General features: G+C 41.6%; 1 protein-coding gene across 1 annotated transcript in view; it reads right to left on the bottom strand.

The window, feature by feature from the left end:
• Positions 1–12491: 12491 nt before the first annotated feature.
• The window catches only part of LOC101115187 (periphilin-1-like), a 108517-nt gene continuing 99312 nt past the window's right edge, over positions 12492–21696 (bottom strand). The window contains exon 4 of the mRNA XM_060407639.1: positions 12492–16929. Within this exon, the coding sequence (XP_060263622.1) occupies positions 13131–14441 (1311 nt within the window). The 5' untranslated portion in view covers positions 14442–16929 and the 3' untranslated portion in view covers positions 12492–13130. The remainder of the gene's footprint in view (positions 16930–21696) is intronic.

Genomic DNA, 21696 nt, shown 5'->3' with positions numbered 1-21696 from the left:
GCTTGTTAATTTACATTTTGTGTTATGACTCTTGTATACCATTGTATCCACAACCTAATCAACCATTCAAAAATGGTTCACTGAATATTAAAGTAGCAATAAAAATAGTAAATTCAATGCACCAACTCAGTAAACATCATGAGCATAAATAGTGAACAAGACTCCAGTATGAATATAGAATATGAATCTGTATATGATGGCACAAATAAACCTGTACAGGTGAAAATAGCACACAAGCAGTCGAAAATGCAAATGTGAAGTAAGAAGATAAATATCTGAAAATCTGATTTTGTTAGACCTACCATCCCTTTGCCCCTAGTTTCCAGCAGGCTGTTTATAATAAAACCTATCAAATTGTAGCGTGAAGTCATCAAAGCTTTTACATAATTATTAAACAAAGTACAGTGAACTCTGTGGTAAACCAATGGAATTTTTAGAGAACAAGTATGAAGTAATTCCTTCATGAAATTGATGAATATTGTGACTAAGGCAGAGAAGATACTAAAGCAATAGGGGTATCCTTCAAAGTTGTTAGGCCTCTTGGCAACACAAGTACAAGTCACTTTATTGCCAAGAAGCTTGTAAAGCTAGGCACAATTTTAATGACAAATGACTTAGAGAAAGCAAAATGAGCTATTGGCAAAATTCCTGTAACAAACAACATCAGCGGACATCCACAATATCTATGACACACAGTGTAGAAGGGCAATTACTAACACATGTGAGGGCCAGCAAATACTTTATTGTGGAATCAGACAAAACCACTGATACTCAGACTCTTAGCATATGTGGGGAAAGGCTGCATGATTTTTTTGCATTTTTGACCCTGAAATCCCATGCTATCAGAGGAAAGAGGTTTTCTTTTTTAATTAAACTTATTATTCTGAGGTAGTTTTTGATTTACATGCAGTATAAGAATAATGGACTTCCCAGGTGGCACAAGCGGTAAAGATTCCACTTGCCAATACAGGAGACTTAAACACAGGTTTGATCCCTGGGTCAGGAAGATCCCCTGGAGGAGGACAACCCACTCCAGTATTCTTGCCTGGAGAATCCTCACGAACAAAGGAGCCTGGTGGGCTACAGTCCATGGGGCTGCAATGAGTCAGACATGACTGAAGAGACTTAGCTCGCACGTGTGTGTAAGAATAATACAGAGAGAAACTAGGTACTGTTTACCCAGTTTCCCCAATAAGACTGCCTTGTAAAACAGTAATACAATATCACAACTAGAATACTGACATTGATACAGTCACAACAGAACATTTTCAGAAGTATCTCTCCTGTGGTCCTTTAATAGTCACACCCAGTTCAGTTCAGTTCAGTCACTCAGTCATGTCTGACTCTTTGCAACCCTATGAACTGCAGCACGCCAGGCCTCCCTGTCCATCACCAGCTCCCGGAGTTTACCCAAACTCATGTCCACTGAGTCAGTGATGCCATCCAGCCATCTCATCCTCTGTCGTCCCCTTCTCCTCCTGCCCTCAATCTTTCCCAGCATCAGGGTCTTTTCAAATAAGTCACACCCAGTACCCCTACCTTAATCTTGTCAACCACTAATCTGTTCTCCATTTCTGTAATTCTGTCATTTCTAGGATGTTATACACTTGGACTAATACAGTATGTAGCCTTTAAGCATTGTTTTTTTTCATTCATTATAATTCTTTATAGATCTACCCAAGATGTTGTGTGTGTGTATCAATAATTTGTTCCTTTTTACTGCAAAATAGTATTACATGACATGAATATATTGAGTTGGGCAAAAATTCCACTGCATAAGTCCATAACATCTTATGGAAAAACCCAAATGAACTTTTTGGCCAACCCAGTACCACAGTTTGTTGAAGCACTCACCTTGTTGAAGGACATCTGGGTTGTTTCCATTTGGGAGCTATCACAAATAATGCTGCTGCGAACACTTGTGTAGAGGTATTTGTGTGAACATAAGTTTTCACTTCTCTTGGATAAATGTTTATAATTGCTGACTTGTAAAGTAGCTGCATATTTAGTTTTATTAAAAAAAAAAAACTGTCCAGAATTCCTTGGTGGCTCAGTGATTTAAAACAAAAAAAAATCCACTTCCCAATGCAGGAGACACAGGTTTCATCCCTGATCCAGGAAGATCCCACATGCTTCAAAGCAACTAAGCCCGTGCACCACAACTATTGCTCAACTATTGCTCACAACTATGCTCTGGGAGCCGCAACTAATGAGCCCACAAGCTGCAACTATTGACGCCCATGTGCCTAGAGCCTGTGCTTTGCAGCAAGAGCCATGGCAATGAGAAGCCCAAGCACTGCAATTAGAGAGGAGCCTGCACACAGCAACGAAGACACAGCACAGCCAAAATAAATAAATTAATTAATTTTTAAAAAAAAACTGTCCAACTCTTTCCCAGAGTGTCTGTACCATTTTACATTTCTACCAGCAATTACAGAGTGATCCAGTTTCTCCCCATAAGAGGAAAGGGTTTTCAAAACAAAAATCAAACCAAAAAAAAACCCCACACTCATACATAGAGAGAGCAAATTGCTGGTTGCTGGAGGGGAAGGAGTTTAGGGGTCGGTGAAATGGGTGAAGGGGGTCAAGAGGTACAAGCTTCCAGTTATCAAATAAATATGTCGTGGGGATGTAATGTATAGCAAGATGACTATAGTCAATAATATTGTAATGCATATTTGAGAGTTGAGAATAATTTAAAAGTTCTCATCACAAGAAAAAAATGTAATTTTTGTATGATGGCAGATGTTAACTCATAGTGGTGATCATTTTGTAATGTAAACAAATATTAAAGCATTATGCTGTACAGCTGAAACTAGTATAATGTCAAATGGCAACTATACAGTAAATTTTTTAAAGCGGAAAGATTTTTAATTCAGTTATCAAGTGTTTTTTGTGAGTCACAAAGTACACTGGAATAGGGGCAATGAGATCAGTTCTGAAGAGCATTCACCATAAGCACAGGCCAGAAATATGTTGCTAAGCAAATATTAGAGGCTGCATCCAAATGCCAACCCACTCCCTGCTCAATTCGCTGATAACAGCAATCAGCAACACATCCCCTGATCTCGATTCAGTATTGACGAAAACCATAAAAATTGTGAATATAATCAAATCATGGCCCCTAAGAGTACGTCTTTCCAGCATGCTGTACAAAGAAATGCAGCAAATACCAAAGTCTACTTTTCCACTCTAAGCACGCCAGCTGTTGAGAGAAATCACTTTCCCGCAAGTTATTGAAACAAGGGCTGTGAGGGGAGACTCTATGGCTTTGATAATGACACTAAGGATAATTTCTCAGATGTTAAATGCCTTGTTCAAGAGATATTTCATAGCCATATATGCAGAAACTCGAAGAAGCTGCAAGTAATTATTTCAGTGGTGAGATGCAGCTATGTTTAATGTTAAAGGTGAAATGAGCAGGATTTCCTTAAAAAGACCTAACTATGGGGCAGTTTTATCACTGAGAATTTGAGACTGCCTCAACATGTAGAGATTTCTTCCCTTCTCACAGAAAGAAATAAATTACATATCGTTGGGGACGTTTAAATATCACACCCAAGTCTTTCAGTAGAATTTGGCACCACGCTGTCTAGAACTGAATCAATCAAACAGGTGAATCCACACCCATCTACTTCCTGGTTTAACTATTCAACCTTCCAGCCTTTGAACGTGATTTGTTCAAAGACTTCAGCATCTGATGGAGTATTTCAAAGTGTCAACAGGGAACTATCATTGTCGTTTCTGGGCCCATGTTTGCTCCAAACACCCAAAACTCTGCAGTAAAGCCACTAAATAGTTGCGGCAGTCCCCAGTGGCCTGTGATTCTGAGTTTGTATTTTTAACTTTTTATTATGAAAAGCTTTCAAACATACAAAAAGTAGGGTGGCTAGGACTATGAACTTCCATGTACCCACTACTCAGATTCAGTAGTAGTGCAAATACCTCTGGGGCCTGTCATCACAGTCCCTCCATCCACCTCTGATTTCAGCCAGAGCTGTTCTGCGCAAGTTCAGACTCACATCACCCTGACAGCATTCCACCTCCAGATCAAGCTTCTCTGTTTCCGCTTCTGCCCTAGTGCCTTCTCCAAAGCCAATCCACATAAAAGCACAGACTGGAAGTGTGGGACTGTTAATCCCTTTGGGGATAACCGTGAACTGAGCTGGGGTCAGGAACCAGTGGATGAGAGCTACAGCCTCTTATCTATCAAGGGGACAGTTCTGGGAGATGTTCTGTATCCTTCTCAGGATGTCCATTCAGAACCAAGCCCTCATGGCCCAATGCCGCAATATCACAAGGCACCCTCGCATTGACTTTTCCTCCTTCTCTAATTCTCCCAAACCCCCAACTCCTGTCTCCTGGGACAACATCCCAAATATACCCAACTACTCCCCAGTCCTTGCCTCAGACTCTGTTTTGGGGAAACCCAACTAAGACAAATAAGTTATCAAATTTTACCATTCTTATTTCATCTATCCTGGGATATTTTAAAGTATTTAAAGTATTTTTAGAAAAATAAAATATCTTAAAGTTTGGATTTTAAAAAATTTATTAGAAATAGGAAGGAAAGAAACCAGCTCAATATGGAAGCCGATTTGGGGTCAAGCTGTGCGTCACCAAGGTAGACCTATATACCTTGGTGAAATATTGCTCCTAAATCTCATCGCTCCCCCTTATATTATTATTAACTATATTATTCTAAATACTATTTCAACATAATGGTAATAAAAATGTGATAGGGCTTCTTTTCAGTTTACCTCAGCAGGGGTCTATGAATGGGCTAGCTGCCCACTGCATGGCTCTTGAAAATCAACTATGAGAAACACTGGCCATCCAAAGATCACCCCCAGAGCAGTTCATGGGAGTCTGTGAACCCCCATAAAAATGTACACTGACATGTGCACACACACGCGCATTTCTATGGGGAAAGGTCTTTCACCAGATCCTGAAACAAGTCCTTGACCGAAGAAGGGCTAACAGTCACGAATGAAGGGCTATCAGGCACTCTGAACCTGACTACGGGATGATTTTATTGTACAGACAGACGGAGCCCTTCTGGAACTCTTTAAATCATTCTGCATGGCTGATCATCATCTTCACCAAATGGCATGGCTAACCTCATTATGTGAATCCAACTAGAATTGATATGATTACAATGAAAGGATTTTCCCCTCCTCAAGGTCTAGTTTATAAAGAAGAGATTTTTTTTTTTCCCTCAAGCCTTAGTTTATAATAAAAGGTTTTTTTCCCCTCCTCAAGGCCTGGTTTTCCACATCTGGATTAGATGATCTGGTCCCAATTTTCTTCTCAAAGCTATCTCTCCTAGCCTCAAAGAACTTTTGGGATCCTGCCAATCAACAGGAAAAGGATTTCAATTTCAGTACGTGCTCTTTACAGACTAGCCCTGGTTCTCCCAGATAGCTCTGTACCCTGAACTGGTGCACACTTCCAGGCATGTGAGAGATTCAGGGCCAGCTGTCCATGAAGCATTTCCTCCCACCTGCATCTTGGCCAGCCCCAAAATTACTAACTCAGAGAGGAAGTTGGAAAGTGAAAAAGGCACACTTTTTCTCTAAAGAGACTTAATTAGGTTTAGCATTTGGGTTTGGGGTTTTTTTTCTTTCCCTATTAACAAAGAAGTATTTGTACAACATGAACACAAGTAGAGGAAGAAAATGACATCTTAAAATCATTTCCACTTAAAAACCAAGACAAAAATGGTACAGGTGGCCTTTTAAAAAGGGACTCCTCTACACAAGCCCTTTTCTTGAATAGGCCTCTAACTAGCCCTCATGCAGCTGCAAGGACGAGTTAACGTTCCTGTGATTTATTACTTTAAAGAGGATATTCTCAGGCATCATCTGCAAAAGAGAGCCTAGCAGGATGTAGAATAGGGGACTAAGAACACATTGGAAGGAGCTGAATTTTCCATGTGGTTTTCATTCTCTTTCTGATTGTACATGGAAAATCTTTTTTTTAAGATTTTTTTTTAGCCACCACAAATATCACAAAAGCACGCTGCTCCTAGGGCGGCTTGCAGCAGGCCTGAGTAAGGCACTGAGCTCACGATAAATGGGAGGAGCCCAAAGCGAGCTTTATAATGAAAGGCACTTCTTGGCACAAAATGTCCTCCCTGACTCAAAGACTTTTAACTTCCATGGGAAGCCACCCTTGCTAGGTAATAAAGAGCAGCTGACACTGACTGAGCACTAACTATATGACAGGGAATGTTCCTGGCCATTGGCTTGGGTTATTTCATATTCCATGATAACCTCAGTTTATCATCCCTAGTTTACAGATGAGGAAACTTCAGCTGAGAGAAATGAAGTCACTTTACCCATGTTGTTGTTTAGTCCCTCAGTCATGTCTGGTTCTTTTGCAACCCTATGGACTATAGCCTGCCCAGGCTCCTCTGTCCATGGGATTCTCCAGGCAAGAATATTGGAATGGGTTGCCTTGCCCTCTTCCAGGGGATCTTCCCAACCCAGGGATCAAACCCACGTCTCTTATGTCTCCTGCATTAGCAATCAGGTTCTTTACCCTAGTGGAAACAACTGCCAAGAAAGACTTGTTGTTTAGTTGCTAACTTGTGTCTGACTCTTTGCAAGTCGATGGACTGTAGCCCACTAGGCTCCTCTGTCCATGGAATTCTCTAGGCAAGAATACTGGAGTGGGTTGCCATTTCTTTCTCCAGGGGATATTCCCACCCCAGAGATTGAACCTGGATTTCTTTACGTCTCTTGCAATGGCAGGCAGGTTCTTTACCACTGAGCCACCTGGGAAGCCCCACACAAGGTCACAGAGCCTGTGAAAACAAAGCTCAGACTTTTCCCTGTTTGAATGACTTCAACAGTAGTGCTTTTAACGACTACATAGTTTTCACCCCTTCCTTTTCTTCTAGGGTAGGCCCCTGACCTCAAATGCCAGGATTTATATTAGCCCCAGGTTACCTTGACACTCTAGCTATAGTAGCTATCTGGCCTGCCCTCGGAAATAATGCCTCATGTATAAAATTTCCCATTTTATCCAAATACATCTAATCCCATTGAACTCTCGGTTTCCCATCAAATCTTTGAGAAAAATTATGGCACTTTTTTATATAATTAAAATCACTTCAGATTCTCTTGATATTATCTTTAAAATTGCTTTTGGGTGTACTCACACATACACATATCCTCCCACAGTATTAGTTCACATGTATTGACCATTCACTCTGTGCCAGACATCATGTTAATTATTTAACATGCATTTTTTCATTCAATTCCCCACAGTAACCTCATGAGGTAGCCACTATTATTACTCCTGCTTTACATATGAGAAAACTCAGGTTTAGAAAAGTTCTACCACTTCAGCAACTAGAGCACCCAGGATTTGAATACAGTTGTGTTTGACTTGTGAGCCGAAGCCTTTAAAGCACTGCTCTCTACTTACACTCTTCTTACCACTAATAAATCATGCTGATAGTATATACCTCTAACATAATGTAGTGAGACTTACACTTTACTTCTGTGTTATTTCTCCCAAACCCCATTGCCTCAGCATAATAATGGAGAAAAACATCAGACAGAGGTCAATGGAGGGGTGTTTGAAAAAATACCTGACCAGTATTCCTCAAAACTATCAAGGCCATCAAAAACAAGGAAGAATCCTGGTGACATTTGTGAAAATGATAGAGTAGGGAACTCCGAAAGTCTATCCCTCCTCAAAAGCTTTGAATAAACTGGCAAAAACTATCGGAATTAACTTTTTCCGAACTCAGGATACTAATCAAAAGCTTGCAAGAACAGGGGATATGCTCAATCAAGAGAAAGCAGCTGGATCTTGCTAAGAGAGCTTTGTGGCATTTCAACTGAACTTGGACCCATTCCTTGCTCCCTAGCTCAGCAGTGACCTTGGAGACAACAGCCCACATTCCTGGTATAAGTACCCAGTACAGGAGAACAGACTTTGTCCTCTAAGAATTGTGTCTGTTTATTTTAACTTGCCTGGTGACCAACTCAAAGGGCTTACCTTTATTTAGACTCACTCAAAACTCTCCCTGGGCTGAGGTGACTATCCAGGGGGAAATTGTCAAAATCATTTGAAGGCAGCCATTAGTAGCTGCCACCTGGGTAATGCATAACAGTTGGGGAAACAACAGACTAAGCAAAACTCTCAAGAGGAAAGGCTGGGCAACGAGATGCTTTGGGGAATAAGGGCTTTGAAAAGCTTCCACAGGGACTTCCCTGGCAGTCCAGTGGTTAAGACTCTGTGTTCCCAACGCAGAGGGAACAGGTTTGATCTCTGGTCGGGGAACTAAGATCCCATATGCCACACAGTGTGGCCAAAAGAAAAGAAAAGCTTCCACATATTCCTGGAAATCTAGAAGGCCACACGCATGCCCAGGACTGAGCGCATACTCAGAAGAGATCTGAGAAGGCCCTAAGTGCTATATCTGGCTGACAATTTATACATTTTTTCATATAATGTAAAGAAAATTAAACATGAATTGTTTGTGAGATAAGAAAACATAGAAGTGTAATTTTATATTGTATTTAGTATACATTTTGGCCCCTAACCTCCCCTATTTTCAATATGCTACTCAGGCTCACAACCATGTAATCTTACCTTCCATCATGATACATACAACTGAAAGACAAAAATCAAAATTGTCTTCTAGAATGAGTTCCAAAGTCACCTCGAAACCAAGCAGGGCCCTGTGGGGCCTTCCAGAGACAGGACCTCCCCCCCCACCGCCCCGCCCCGCCGCCCACCACCAACTGTGTCCTCTGCCTGCCTCTTGTTTGTACAAAAGCTCTAGTCTCCCAGGCTTCTCCTGAGTCACAAAAGCCTGGATCAAGAATTAATGATTGAAAACATGTAGTAACAAAAGTAGTAGTTGGGCCAGGAGAACTGGTAAGAGTTTAAACAGTATATCAGCCATATGGCAGTGACAGAATCTTTAGTTCCACCCTGAAGTATAATAGTATCTGATGAAGACTTTCTGAATTGTTTTGCCAATGATAAAAACTCCACCAAATGAAGAAGTTAACCACATGATGATCATGAGCGCATAGTCCCCAGACCTACTAATACTTAAGGATTGATAATGTTAACCCCTGTGACACCACCCTGTTACCTCACCACCAACCAATCAGAGAATTGTCCACGAGCTCATCACATACCCTGCAACCCCCTTCCCTCACCTGGCCTTTAAAAATGCTTCCCTGAAACCCATTGAGGAGTTTGGGTGTTTTGCACATGAGCCACTCATTTTCCTTGCTTTGCCCTTCAATAAACCTTCTTCTGCTCCAAACTGTTATGTTCTGGTTTGTTTGGCCTCAGTGTGTATTTGGCACATGAAAACTGTTCCCTAAACAGACTTTTAAATTATCTCCAAGTTTTTTATCACTGTCAAAGTCACATGGTTCTTCCAACTCCCAAGCCTATCTGGAATTTTGAAGGGAAAATCAGCTTGCTTTTCATTGGTCTTCCTTTGTGAGCACTTGGGATGAGATCGTCCTCCATTCTGTTCATTTACCAGTCTTTCATCTGCTTTTCCTCCCCATATGCTAAGGTTAGGAGGTACTGATGAAGCTTGGTTTCATCAAACATGGAGAAGAAAGAGATAAATATAAAATCAATGTACCAGTCAAGGATTTCCAATATGTGATTAATAGGTATACTAGAAAGAGACAACAGTAAAAAGGAGAGAAGGAAAACATTAAAGAAAGAATACAAGATTATTCCCCACAACTAAAGGACATGAGTTTCCAGATAGAAAAACCCACTGAGTGGCCAGTATGATGAATGAAAAATAGCCTCAATAAGCCTTATCATCATTAAATTTTGGAAAAATCAGAGCTTGTTGTTGTTGTTTAGTCACTAAGTTGTGTCTGACTCTTCTGCGAGTCCATGGACTGTAGCCCACCAGGCTCCTCTGTTCATGGGATTCCCCCCAGGCAAGAATACTAGAGTGTCTTGCCATGCCCTCCTCCAAGGAATCTTCCCAACCCAGGGACTGAACCCATGTCTCCTGCTTGGCAGGCAGATCCTGTACCACTGAGCCACCATGGAAGCCCAAGTATCCTAAGCTTCTGGAATAATCATAACAGGACACATGTGGAGATCAAGAATACTGATTGGGAATCAGAATCACATTCACTTCCTCAAAAATAATACTGCAAGTTAAACACTGGGGATTTTTTTCCAATTTAGAAATACATACCCAGCCGAATAACAGAAAGTTCTGGAAAAGCATAAAGACATTTTCAGATATTCAAATTTTCAAAGATTTTACTTCCAATGCATATTTTCTTAGGAAACTTTTGAGAAGAACATATCAAATCCAGGAAACGGTGGATGGAATGTAGAAGAGATGCAGGGAGAGGTCCCAGAATGACAATCGTGCATGAGGCCAGAGCAGGACTACTCAAAAAGTAGAAATAAAACCAATAAATAAAATCAAAATATTATTTGCAGAAAATTGTTGCAGACAGCTCTCTGAAAGATCCTTTCCCACTGAACACCCAAAACAAAATGCAGAAATAAAAATGAAAAAAACAGTGGTTATTTTAAGGGAATTTCTGGAGAAATATATTAAAAGAAATTTTAGAAAATAGTTAAATATAGTTTAAAAACAGTTCACATGATTATATGAGCACATTCCCAGGGTCACTCTCAGAGCTTTAGAAGGGGCTGGTAGAAACACAGGACCCTGGAGCTCAAATTTCACTGGTGTCAAGGCAAATCTATCTTTGGCACTCTGAGGGTACCATCAAGGAAGCTCCTTCAAGGAGTTTCTGGGACACTTCCACCTCATTGCTTTTAGAGTCATACCATGTCTGTCTTAAAATGAGAAGTGTGTTCTTTGCACACGTAATTTTATTGAACATTTGATCTTTGCCAGGCACCATTCTAGTCACTTTACGAATTCTACTACAAGCATGAATTAATGCTCACAATAATTCTGCCAGTAGATACTATTATTATCTCTTTTACAGATGGAAGCGAGGTTCAGAAGATAACACTATTTGCTCAAGGTCATGCAGATCTAAGCTGTAGAATAGGGATTTAAAGCTGGGTCTCTATGAGCCAAGAAATCTAACTTGTTTCACCAAAGCCAAAACCCCCAAATTCTTTCTGTTTACCTGATTCTTCCACTCTCCTTATCTGTCATTTAGTTTCTCCAGCTGCTTCTGACCATGGCATTCTTTGTATGAGCCCTTGGTTGTCTTTGGCAGCAGCTATGGCTGCCATCAGCATGAACAACGCTATCAGTACTGTTATCCAAGCAAAATGGGAAGGAGACTCCCACCTCCTGTAGTATTTATAGGATTTTCCAATCATGCTGACTCAGATTCCTGGATATGTGTGCTCTAACTAGAAGAGATATTGTACTCTGTATCAATCAGAGGATCAAGGCATATATCACATTCTAGCATATCCCAAGTGGCGCTAGTGCTAAAGAACTTGCCTGCCAATGTAGGAGATGCAAGAGATTTGGGTTTGATCCCTGGGTCAGGAAGATCCCCTGGAAGAGGGCATGACAACCCACTCCAGTATTCTTGCCTGGAAAATCCCATGGACAGAGGAGCCTGGTGGGCTACAGTCCATGGGGTCACAGAGAGTCCAACACAACTGAGCAACTTAGCACACGCACATGCAGGACATGATATACAGCACCCAACCCTCTTTCTGGAACCTTAGCTGAGCCTTCAGCAGTCAGTTCTACTGTTCTATCAGACATTCTGTAAGCCAGCAGACAGCGGTGCCAGTGTGGGCAAGATGGCAGAGAAGGCAAGTCCATATCTAAAGTAGAAAACCATTCAGCTGAGGGAGAATCACTGCCTACTTCAGGATAGAAGGGATCCAAATAATTGACCTGACACCAGGCAACAGGCTGGTCTCCCTGAAAATGGTACTGTATGAGGGCTGCTGGCAGCCTGGGCACCTCACTGCAGCAGGTGCTAGAGCAGTTTTAGTGAAAGGAAGTTGACTCACTGGAAGATTTCCTTCCCCACTGTCCTTCAGAGCCCCTGACAGCTATATACACTCCCATAACCACCATTCAAAATTAGATACGTAGCATTTCCATCACCCTAGAAAGTTCCCTCCTGCCCTTTCCAGTTAATCCTGATGCCCACCCAAAGTTAACCACTTTTCAATTTTCTTTCTCCATAGGTTTGTATGTCCGTTCTTGGAAGTCATTTAAATGGAATCATGCAGTATGTATTTTGGAGTGTATCTGGCTTCTTGAGTGCAAATAATGGTTTTGAACTTGTGAACTGCTTTCAATTCTCCCCATTGATGAGCATAAAAAATTTGCTGGAGCTGGGTGTGTACTTTTCTATCGAAGCTGTTTGAGATGTGGTTCTGGTTATCGACTGGGGGTAATGAGGATGGTAGAGTGCATCTTGAGAAGAAAAGGTCAGCTCACAAGGCAACTGTTTCAGGTGAAATTATTACACAGTCTCCATGAAAAGGAAAATTATCCTCCTCTGGCATGATTTTTTTTTTTTTACTTGATAAACAGGATTTTATTATGAGGTATCTTTTAGAGGTTTAAATGCTCTATTTTATCACAATGAGAATTATCCTTAAAGCAAATATTCCCTAAGATACCAAAGTATTAAGTTTATTTGAATATACTTAAACATATTGAAAGTTACAAAGCCTAAGGTAAGCAAGCAACAAGTCAATAAAACACAACTCAGAACTATAACATTTTCACATGATATCACTTACTATGAAATGCAAAAAGTCTACAAATGTTTAAGTGGAATGTACTCTAACCTATAAATTACACTAGTGTGACCAAATAAATGATCATGTAACAATGGAAGACTATAGGACATGTCCTGTAAGTACAGAAATCTTGGACTGCATTTTCAAGGAAGCTTGAAAAATTAATTGACCCATTGTTTTAGGATAGGGGGAAAAAAAAGATAAGTATGGATTAGAAGGCTCTACATGTAGATAAAAAAATTCTAATTAAAATATCTTAGACTATTTTAGATGTTTATTTGATATTGGAAATATGGTCAACTATCATAAAGTATTTCTCTTCACAAAAATTCCATATATTAAGGATTTACACAATCCAGGGGGAAAAAAATCTAGAAATTTTTTTTGCCTGAGAAAGCAATCTAAAACGGCTCTCCAAAATCTTGACTAGAGGTGTCATACTCTGCAATAAAATGCTTGAGTTCTTCAACACACCGCTCACTGATTTCATGTAAATTCTGTATCAATGCAAACTGTACAGACTTTTCTAGCGAAGGATCTTTTTCAATCAGCATTTTCACAACCATCCCAAAAGTTTCACAGTCTTGTCGGTAAACCTGTTCAATCTCTTTGGTTTTTGTTGCTATTGCTTTAGAGTGACTGGTTAGCTGACTGTCTTCGAACAATTCTATGCCATCTGTTGCATTTGACTCAGGTTCTACTGGATGGTCAATGAACAATGGTGCTGTGGATCCCACCTCATACTCAGAAATTTCAGGTAAGTTACTTTCATCTGCCTTCTCTAGCTTTTCAGCGGCCCACCTGCTTGCAGCTTCAGCAAGTTCCTTTTCAGTTAGCCTACTGGGTTTTTCTAATACCTTTGATGAAGGAACTGCTGAAGAACTTGAGGGTGAAGTGTCTCTTGAAGTTTTCAAAGGCTGAACAGGTCTTTCTTTAGCTCTTTCTGGCTTTCCTTCGTTCTTCCGTTTGTAGCAGGCACGAGTACGCATGGACTTTCTATGTTGAGGCTGATGGAAAGAATAAGTTTTGCTTCTTTCTGGACAGTAACTTCTACTGCTGACACTGGAGCCAGATCTGCTGTGTGGAGAATCCTTTCGGCCTACAGGTGATTCTCTGAAAATAGGAGTGTCTCTTTTATGAGGTGACCGGTCTCTCACATAATGGGAGGAGTAGAAATTTTTTCTTCTAAAGCTGTCTCTCATGTCCCTGTATTCAGGCTGTCGGCTTGCAGAATGATCATCTCTCGTCCACCTATAGCCAGATTCATCTCCTCTGTGAGGTGGACCACTTCTTCGATCATGAGAAAAACTGCGGCCCTCGTCATAGTCTCGGTAATCAACATGACTGTAATATCTATTGTAGCTTCCTTCACCAGGTCTGTCTAGCAGTGGTGGTTTTTTTGGCACAACATTAACTACTCTACGGTAGCCATCACTGGGGTGACTTCGAGGAGGCACTCTTTCTCTTGGGAGTCTTTCATAGTCATATCGTCCCTCAGACCACATTTCATCTCCTCTGTAAGCCACAACTCTGGGCCGCCTGGAGATCCCGTAACTGTAGTCGCCCGCTCGTTGCCAAGCTCCCGGGGAAGCACTTCCGGCGCACACTAAGACGTCAGCAAGAGCGCCCTCTGGCATGATTCTGAAAGAGAGCTGCTTCTGCCAGCAAGAAAAGTTCAGAGAAATTGGAGGGTTCATAATACTTGGATTCATCTATCAAAATAACCATCCCAGATCTCTATGTTCCACTTGTTCCCTATCTGCTCTTGAAAAAATGGCCTGACAAGGTTGTACATTTAGTCCTTTTTGTATCTATGCCACCCTTATCAGATCCTGAGCCGGATGTTTAGTAGTCTGTCCTGTAGCTACAGGAGATAAGGATCTCCTTTAAATCTGCCATGGAGGCAGAGTTCCTCCTGCAGTCAAGAGCAACCATTCCACTCCAAGTTCCTTATAAATAGCATTGTCTGTTTATTGATTAAGTGCCACAGCCACTTGACCTCCCCATATCTTGCCTTGTACTTCTGTATCATACCAATAAAATACCATATTGCACAGGTGAAAGCTCAAGTGATTGCAATGCCATTTCATGGCAGGGATTATCTTCACACACTTAACACCAGCCAGTGTCCCTACTGCTTTTTTTTTTTTATTTGTCCTTTGTTTATATTTTTGATAATTTATCCTTTGCTTTATTTTATTGATCTTTATTTTATGTTGGAGCATAATTGATTAACCATGTTGTGTTAGTTTCAGATGTACAGCAAAGTGATTCAGTTATACATATAGATGGATTAACTCTTTTTTATTCATTTAGGTTATTACAGAATATTGAGCAGTGTTCCCTGTGCTGTACAGTAGGTCCTTCCTGGTTATCTGTTTTAAGTATAGCAGTGTGTACATGTCCATCCCAAACCTCCCAATCTGTGCCCCTTCCCGTATCCCCTGAAAACTGTTAATATCATTCTCTAAATCTGTGAGTCTATTTCTGTTTTATAAGTAAGTTCATTTGTACCATGTTTACAGCTCAGGTGACTATCAAAAAAACAAACAACCCAATCAAAAAATGGGCAGAAGACCTAAATAGACAGTTCTCCAAAGAAGATATACAGATGGTCAAGAGGCACATGAAAAGATGCTCACATTGCTAATTATTAGAGAAATGCAAATCACAATTTCAATAAGGGACCACCTCACACTGGTCAGAATGACCATCATTTAAAAGTCTATGAATAACAAATGCTGGAGAGGGTATGGAAAAAAGGGAAACCTCCTACACTATTGGTGGGAGTGTAAATTGGTGCAGCCACTATGGAAAACAGTATGGAGGTTCCTTAAAAAAATAAAAACAATGCTACCATGTGACCCAGCTACCACATGACCCAGCAATACAACTCCTGGTATATATCTGCAGAAAAACATGTTTCAAAAGGATACATGCACCCCAATGTTCATTGCTGTGCTACTTACAATAGCAAAGACATGGAAGCAACCTAAATGTCTACCAACAGATGAATGGATAAAGAAGATGCAGTGCATATACACAATGGAATATTACTCAGCTATTAAAAAGAGTGAAATAATGCCATTTGCCAACATGGGTGGACCTGGAGATTATCATAATAAGCGAAGTAAGTTGGGGAAAGACCAATATGATATTGCTTATATGCAGAATCTAAAAAAATGAAATGATATCTACTGCTTTTGACAGGAGAACAATACAACTCCAAACCCCCATCCTGATAGTCTGTTTTTCTAGAACCATTTTTAAAAGTAAGTGTCTTAGCCAGGGTCTTATAAAACACAGCCTGATTCAGAAAAGCAAGTACTGACCATATGGGAGTTATATAAGCCTAAGGCAACAGGATGACGGAAAAAGACAAGTGAAGCAAGGAAAGATGTATCAATGTGATGCAAAGCATTACCTCACTGGCCATTACGTCACAAAACTGCAGGTTACTTGCCAAGTGTATTTGCTCACAAAGGTTGAAAGGAAAACACACATACACATTTCAGAGTGGAGAAAGTAGGAGAAATAACTGCCTAGTTCCCTCACACCTCCTCATTTCCACTAGTCAAATCTCATATCCCAGGGTACTAACTCCCCCATCACTTCCAGTTGCATCTTCTGGTCCCTTCGCAGCTTCTCACAAAGCCAGATCCCATTCTCTTGGTATGGCATTTTACCCAGGTGTGGAAGTGGAGTGATAAGTTGGCACTCACAGGTAAATGGGTAGGACAGGACATGAGGGTCTTTCAGGTACAGGGCTTCAACTTACACTACCTGTAGCTCCTAAAACTCAGGAAGGATCACCCAAAAATGGAATGATGGCAGAATGATTTAAAAAGTGGGCAGTACCTCACAGATGAGCCCAAGAAGGCACATGAGTTTGTGTCCAATACAGGTTAGCCCAAGTAAGACAAAAGGATAGTTTGGACTACAGTAGTGACCGTGGGGATGGAGAAAAGAGGCCAAAATCACTGTGGATGATGACTGCAGCCACGAAATTAAAAGATGCTTTTTCCATGGAAGAAAAGCTATGACAAACCTAGACAGCATATTAAAAAGCAAAGACATCATTTTCCTGACAAAGTCCATATAGTCAAAGCTATGGTTTTTCCATTAGTCTTGTACAGATGTGAGAGTTGGACCATAAAGAAAGCTGAGCACCAGAAGAATTGATGCTTTTGAACTGTGGTGCTGGAGAAGACTCTTGAGAGTTCCTTGGACAGTAAGGAGATCAAACCAGTCAATTCTAAAGGAAATCAAACCTGAATATTCATTGGAAGGACTGATGCTGAAGCTGAAGCTCCAATACTTTGGCCACCTGATGCAAAGAGCCGACTCACTGGAAAAGACCCTGATCCTAGGAAAGATTGAGGGCAGGAGAAGAAGGGGATGATAGAGGATGAGATGGTTGGATGGCATCACCAATCCGATGGACATGAGTTTGAGCAAACTCTGGGAGATGGTGATGGACAGGGAAGCCTGGCATGTTGCAGTTCATGGTGTCACAAAGAGTCGGACATGACTGAGAGACTGAACAAAAGCAACAAAGTGACCATGGGGATGGAGAAACAAAGGACAGATTTAGGGTACATTTTGAAGGTGGAGACAATAGTACTTTCTAATGAACTCTTTACAGGAGGTCAGGGAAAGGAAGGAGGAAGGATTCATGGATGACCCATATGTGTTTTACTTGAACAACTGGTTGGTACATGATATCATTTCTGAGATATGGGATATGGAAGGGATTGATACTTAGTGTAATACTGTCCATATTTTGGTCAAAACCATTTTGTGTTTCTGGTTTATTTTTTAAGACTGAAGTATTAGAATTAACAACCACATCCCAGGACAATTCCATTCCCTAATTCAGTCAAAGGCCAGCCCTACACATGAATAGCATATTGGGTACCTACTGACCTGGGGAGTTCCTCTTTCAGTATCCTATCATTTTGCCTTTTGATACTGTTCATGGGGTTCTCAAGGCAAGAATGCTGAAGTGGTTTGCCATTCCCTTCTCCAGTGGACCACATTCTGTCAGACCTCTCCACCAAGACTCGCCTGTCTTGGGTTGCCCCACGGGCATGGCTTAGTGTCATTGAGTTAGACAAGGCTGTGGTCCTAGTGTGATTAGATTGACTAGTTTTCTGTGAGTATGGTTTCAGTGTGTCTGCCCTCTGATGCTCTCTTGCAACACCTACCATCTTACTTGGGTTTCTCTTACCTTGGGCGTGGGGTATCTCTTCACGGCTGCTCCAGCAAAGCGCAGCCACTGCTCCTTACCTTGGATGAGGGGTATCTCCTCACTGCTGCCCTTCCTGACCTTCAACGTGGGATGGCTCCTCTAGGCCCTCCTGCACCCCTGCAGCCTGCTTATTTAACTTATATGCAGAGTACATCATGAGAAACGCTGGACTGGAAGAAACACAAGCTGGAATCAAGACTGCCAGGAGAAATATCAATAACCTCAGATATGCAGATGACACCACCCTTATGGCAGAAAGTGAAGAGGAACTAAAAAACCTCTTCATGAAAGTAAAAGAGGAGAGTGAAAAAGTTGGCTTAAAGCTCAACATTCAGAAAACGAAGATCATGGCATCCGGTCCCATCACTTCATGGCAAATAGATGGGGAAACAGTGGAAACAGTGTCAGACTTTATTTTTGGGCTCCAAAATCACTGCAGATAGTGATTGCAGCCATGAAATTAAAAGACGCTTACTCCTTGGAAGGAAAGTTATGACCAACCTAGATAGCATATTCAAAAGCAGAGACATTACTTTGCCAACTAAGGTCCGTCTAGTCAAGGCTATGGTTTTTCCTGTGGTCATGTATGGATGTGAGAGTTGGACTGTGAAGAAGCCTGAGCGCCGAAGAATTGATGCTTTTGAACTGTGGTGTTGGAGAAGACTCTTGAGAGTCCCTTGGACTGCAAGGAGATCCAACCAGTCCATTCTGAAGGAGATCAACCCTGGGATTTCTTTGGAAGGAATGATGCTAAAGCTGAAACTCCAGTACTTTGGCCACCTCATGCGAAGAGGTGACTCGTTGGAGAAGACTCTGATGCTGGGAGGGATTGGGGGCAGGAGGAGAAGGGGTCGACCGAGGATGAGATGGCTGGATGGCATCACTGATTCTATGGACGTGAGTCTGAGTGAACTCCGGGAGTTTGTGATGGACAGGGAGGCCTGGCGTGCTGCGATTCATGGGGTCGCAAAGAGTTGGACACGACTGAGTGACTGAACTGAACGGAACATGTGAATAGGACCACTTACCACTGGTATGATGTAGTTGGCAATACATGTCTATTTGCCAACTACCCACAATTTATATTCTGATTATCTGTCGTGTATGTGTGTGTGCTCAGTAGTGTCTGACTCTTTGCGACCCTATGGACCATAGCCCGCCAGGTTCCTCTATCTATATGATTTTCCAGGCAAGAATACTGGAGTGGGTGGCTATTTCCTCCTCCAGGGGAACTTCCCAACCCAGGGATCAAACCCACATCTCTTGCATCTCCTGCATTGGCAGGCAGTTTCTAGTTTCTAGTGCCAGCTATGAAGCCAAATTATCTGTTGCTGTCATCTCAAACTTTGTGGCTTAAAACAGCAACATTAATGCTGGTCACAACAATGGGCAAGTTTTGACAAAGTGGGCTTATCTTTGCTTCATATGACGTCGATTGGGGTGGCTCAACGTGGAGTTAGAGGATCTACATCCCAGATGGCTCCTCACATTGACTGGCAAGTTCACGCTGACTGGCAACCAAGAGCTCAGCCAGGACTGAGGGCCAGGAACTTCATTTCCTCTCCACAGTGCCTTTCCGTGGGCTGGCTGGCTTTTGTCACAGCATCTGGCCCAGTTCCAAGAATGAACACCCCCAGTGATAGGAAGTAGAGTTTCTTGAGGCATAGGCCCAGAAACTGGCACAGTGCCCCTTCTGCCTATTCTATTGGTCAAGCATTCACAGAACCCAGATTCAAGGGGAGGGGACTAGATATCACTTCTCAATGGGAAAGTGTCAAAAATTTGGTTGCCATGTCTTAAAATGGCACAAGTTAGAACCCTGAGCTTCCCTGGTGTCTTAGATGGTAAAGAATCTGCCTGCAATGCAGGAGACTTGGGTTCAGTCCCTGTATCAGAAAGATCCCCTGGAGAAAGAAATGGCTACCCACTCCAGTATTCTAGCCTGGAGAATTCCATGGACAGAGGAGCCTGGCGGGCTACAGTCCATGGGATGGTAAAGAGTCAGACACGACTTAGCCACTGAGCACAGGTTAGAACCCATAAGTTGCCACTAGGTAATGGTGTCCTTAGTTTCATGGTGATGGAGTAAGGGACCCTTAACCTATTAAGTGTCCACTAATGTGATTTTGTCAGATGAACTCTTGATACCTCTCAGGTCCCTGAGTGAATGGTAGCCTGGATGGAGAGAACAATATAGATAATAATATAGCTAAAACTTTTTGAGCACTTAACATGTGTCAGACATTGTTCTAAGCACTTTACATGCATCAGCTCACTGAATCCTCCCAGCAATCCAATGAGGTAACAACACTGTTATCACTATTTTATAGACAAGGAATCATGGCACAGAAGGGTTAAATGATTTGTCCAAAGTTGTACAGCCAGGGAGTAGTTGACCTGTGGCTTCCAGCCCAGATCTGTCTATACTCTAGAGCCCACACTCAAAACAATTACACTGCATTGGAAAGGGTAGAGATGGGCTTGTCAAAGACAGAGGGGCTGCCAGGCCAGCCCTGAGCAGGACCCAAGGGTTTATCAAGCCTTTATTGGCAGCAGCAGCTTTATAGGAAGAGGTATGTGTGAAATATCAGAGCTCTTGGGATTTTCCACCACAGAAGATTTATGGTCTGGAAAAGCATAAAAGGAAATGAATATTTATTGTAGAGTACCTTTTTTTGCCAGGCATTACACTAAGTGCTTTATGTGCATTAATTTCATATAATTCTGTGAATAATCATGTGGTAAGTATTATTATTATTGCCATTTTACAGCTGGGGAAACTGAAAGAGATTAAGTAACTCAGTCAAGGTCACAGATGATGAGTGGCCATGATGGGATTCTAGATCAGATCCAACTCCAAACCTGAACTGTTAATCATTATGTGTGAAACTTGGGGTTCAGTCTATAGCAGCATAGCTTCAGGGTTGGGACTGCTATGTAGCATCTTGGGGAAAAGATTGCTGAAAAAGTTGGGAAAAGGAACAGGACACTCTGAGTCCATCTAGTCCATCATTCTGCTGTTAGCCAAGCATCATGTCTAGCTGGTTGCATCCCTTTGTGCCTACTTCCTTTAATCTAAGATCTCATTAACAGCCAAGAATACTGACTCTATAAGGTACAACCTAGTCTGAGCAAATCCATCTCCAATTATTCTCCTCTTTATTCCCAGTTAATTAATAGCTAACTATTGAAGAAAGATTAAAATAATTGACTTCCTGATGACATTGAACAATTAAGTTCTCAACTGTCTTCACAAGTCTAATCACTATCTAAGTGGAGATTAATAGAGAAGAATCCTCTCTCCATCTAATTCCCTTTTGCAACCAACTACCCATTTGCAGGCTTCTAACCCTTCCAAGATACTTTCCAGGAAGCAAATTTAAATCTTGGTCACTCAAGTAAACGTTTCCAACCAATCAGCCCACTGTTAATTGCAAAATAACTAGTTGTCCAGAAAAGGGAGGAAGTGGTAATAAAAGAGGGCCTAGATTTCAAGATTCCAGTTGGGCCACTTAAATGCTTCCTGAAGGTATGCCCAAAGAGATGAGATTCAAGCCTCCCTTGCTTCCTCCCCTGCAGATTTCTAAATCCTGGTAGCCTGGTGCCTTGACTTTTAGCTCTAACCCCTCTCTAGTTTGCTGCTGCTGCTGTTAAGTCACTTCAGTCGTGTCTGACTCTGTGCAACCCCAGAGACGGCAGCCCACCAGGCTCCCCGT

This window comes from Ovis aries, chromosome X (assembly GCF_016772045.2).
Source record: "Ovis aries strain OAR_USU_Benz2616 breed Rambouillet chromosome X, ARS-UI_Ramb_v3.0, whole genome shotgun sequence".
Lineage (NCBI taxonomy): Eukaryota > Metazoa > Chordata > Mammalia > Artiodactyla > Bovidae > Ovis > Ovis aries.
Note: the sequence above shows the minus strand (reverse complement) of the source record. Positions and strands in the feature narration are given on the sequence as shown.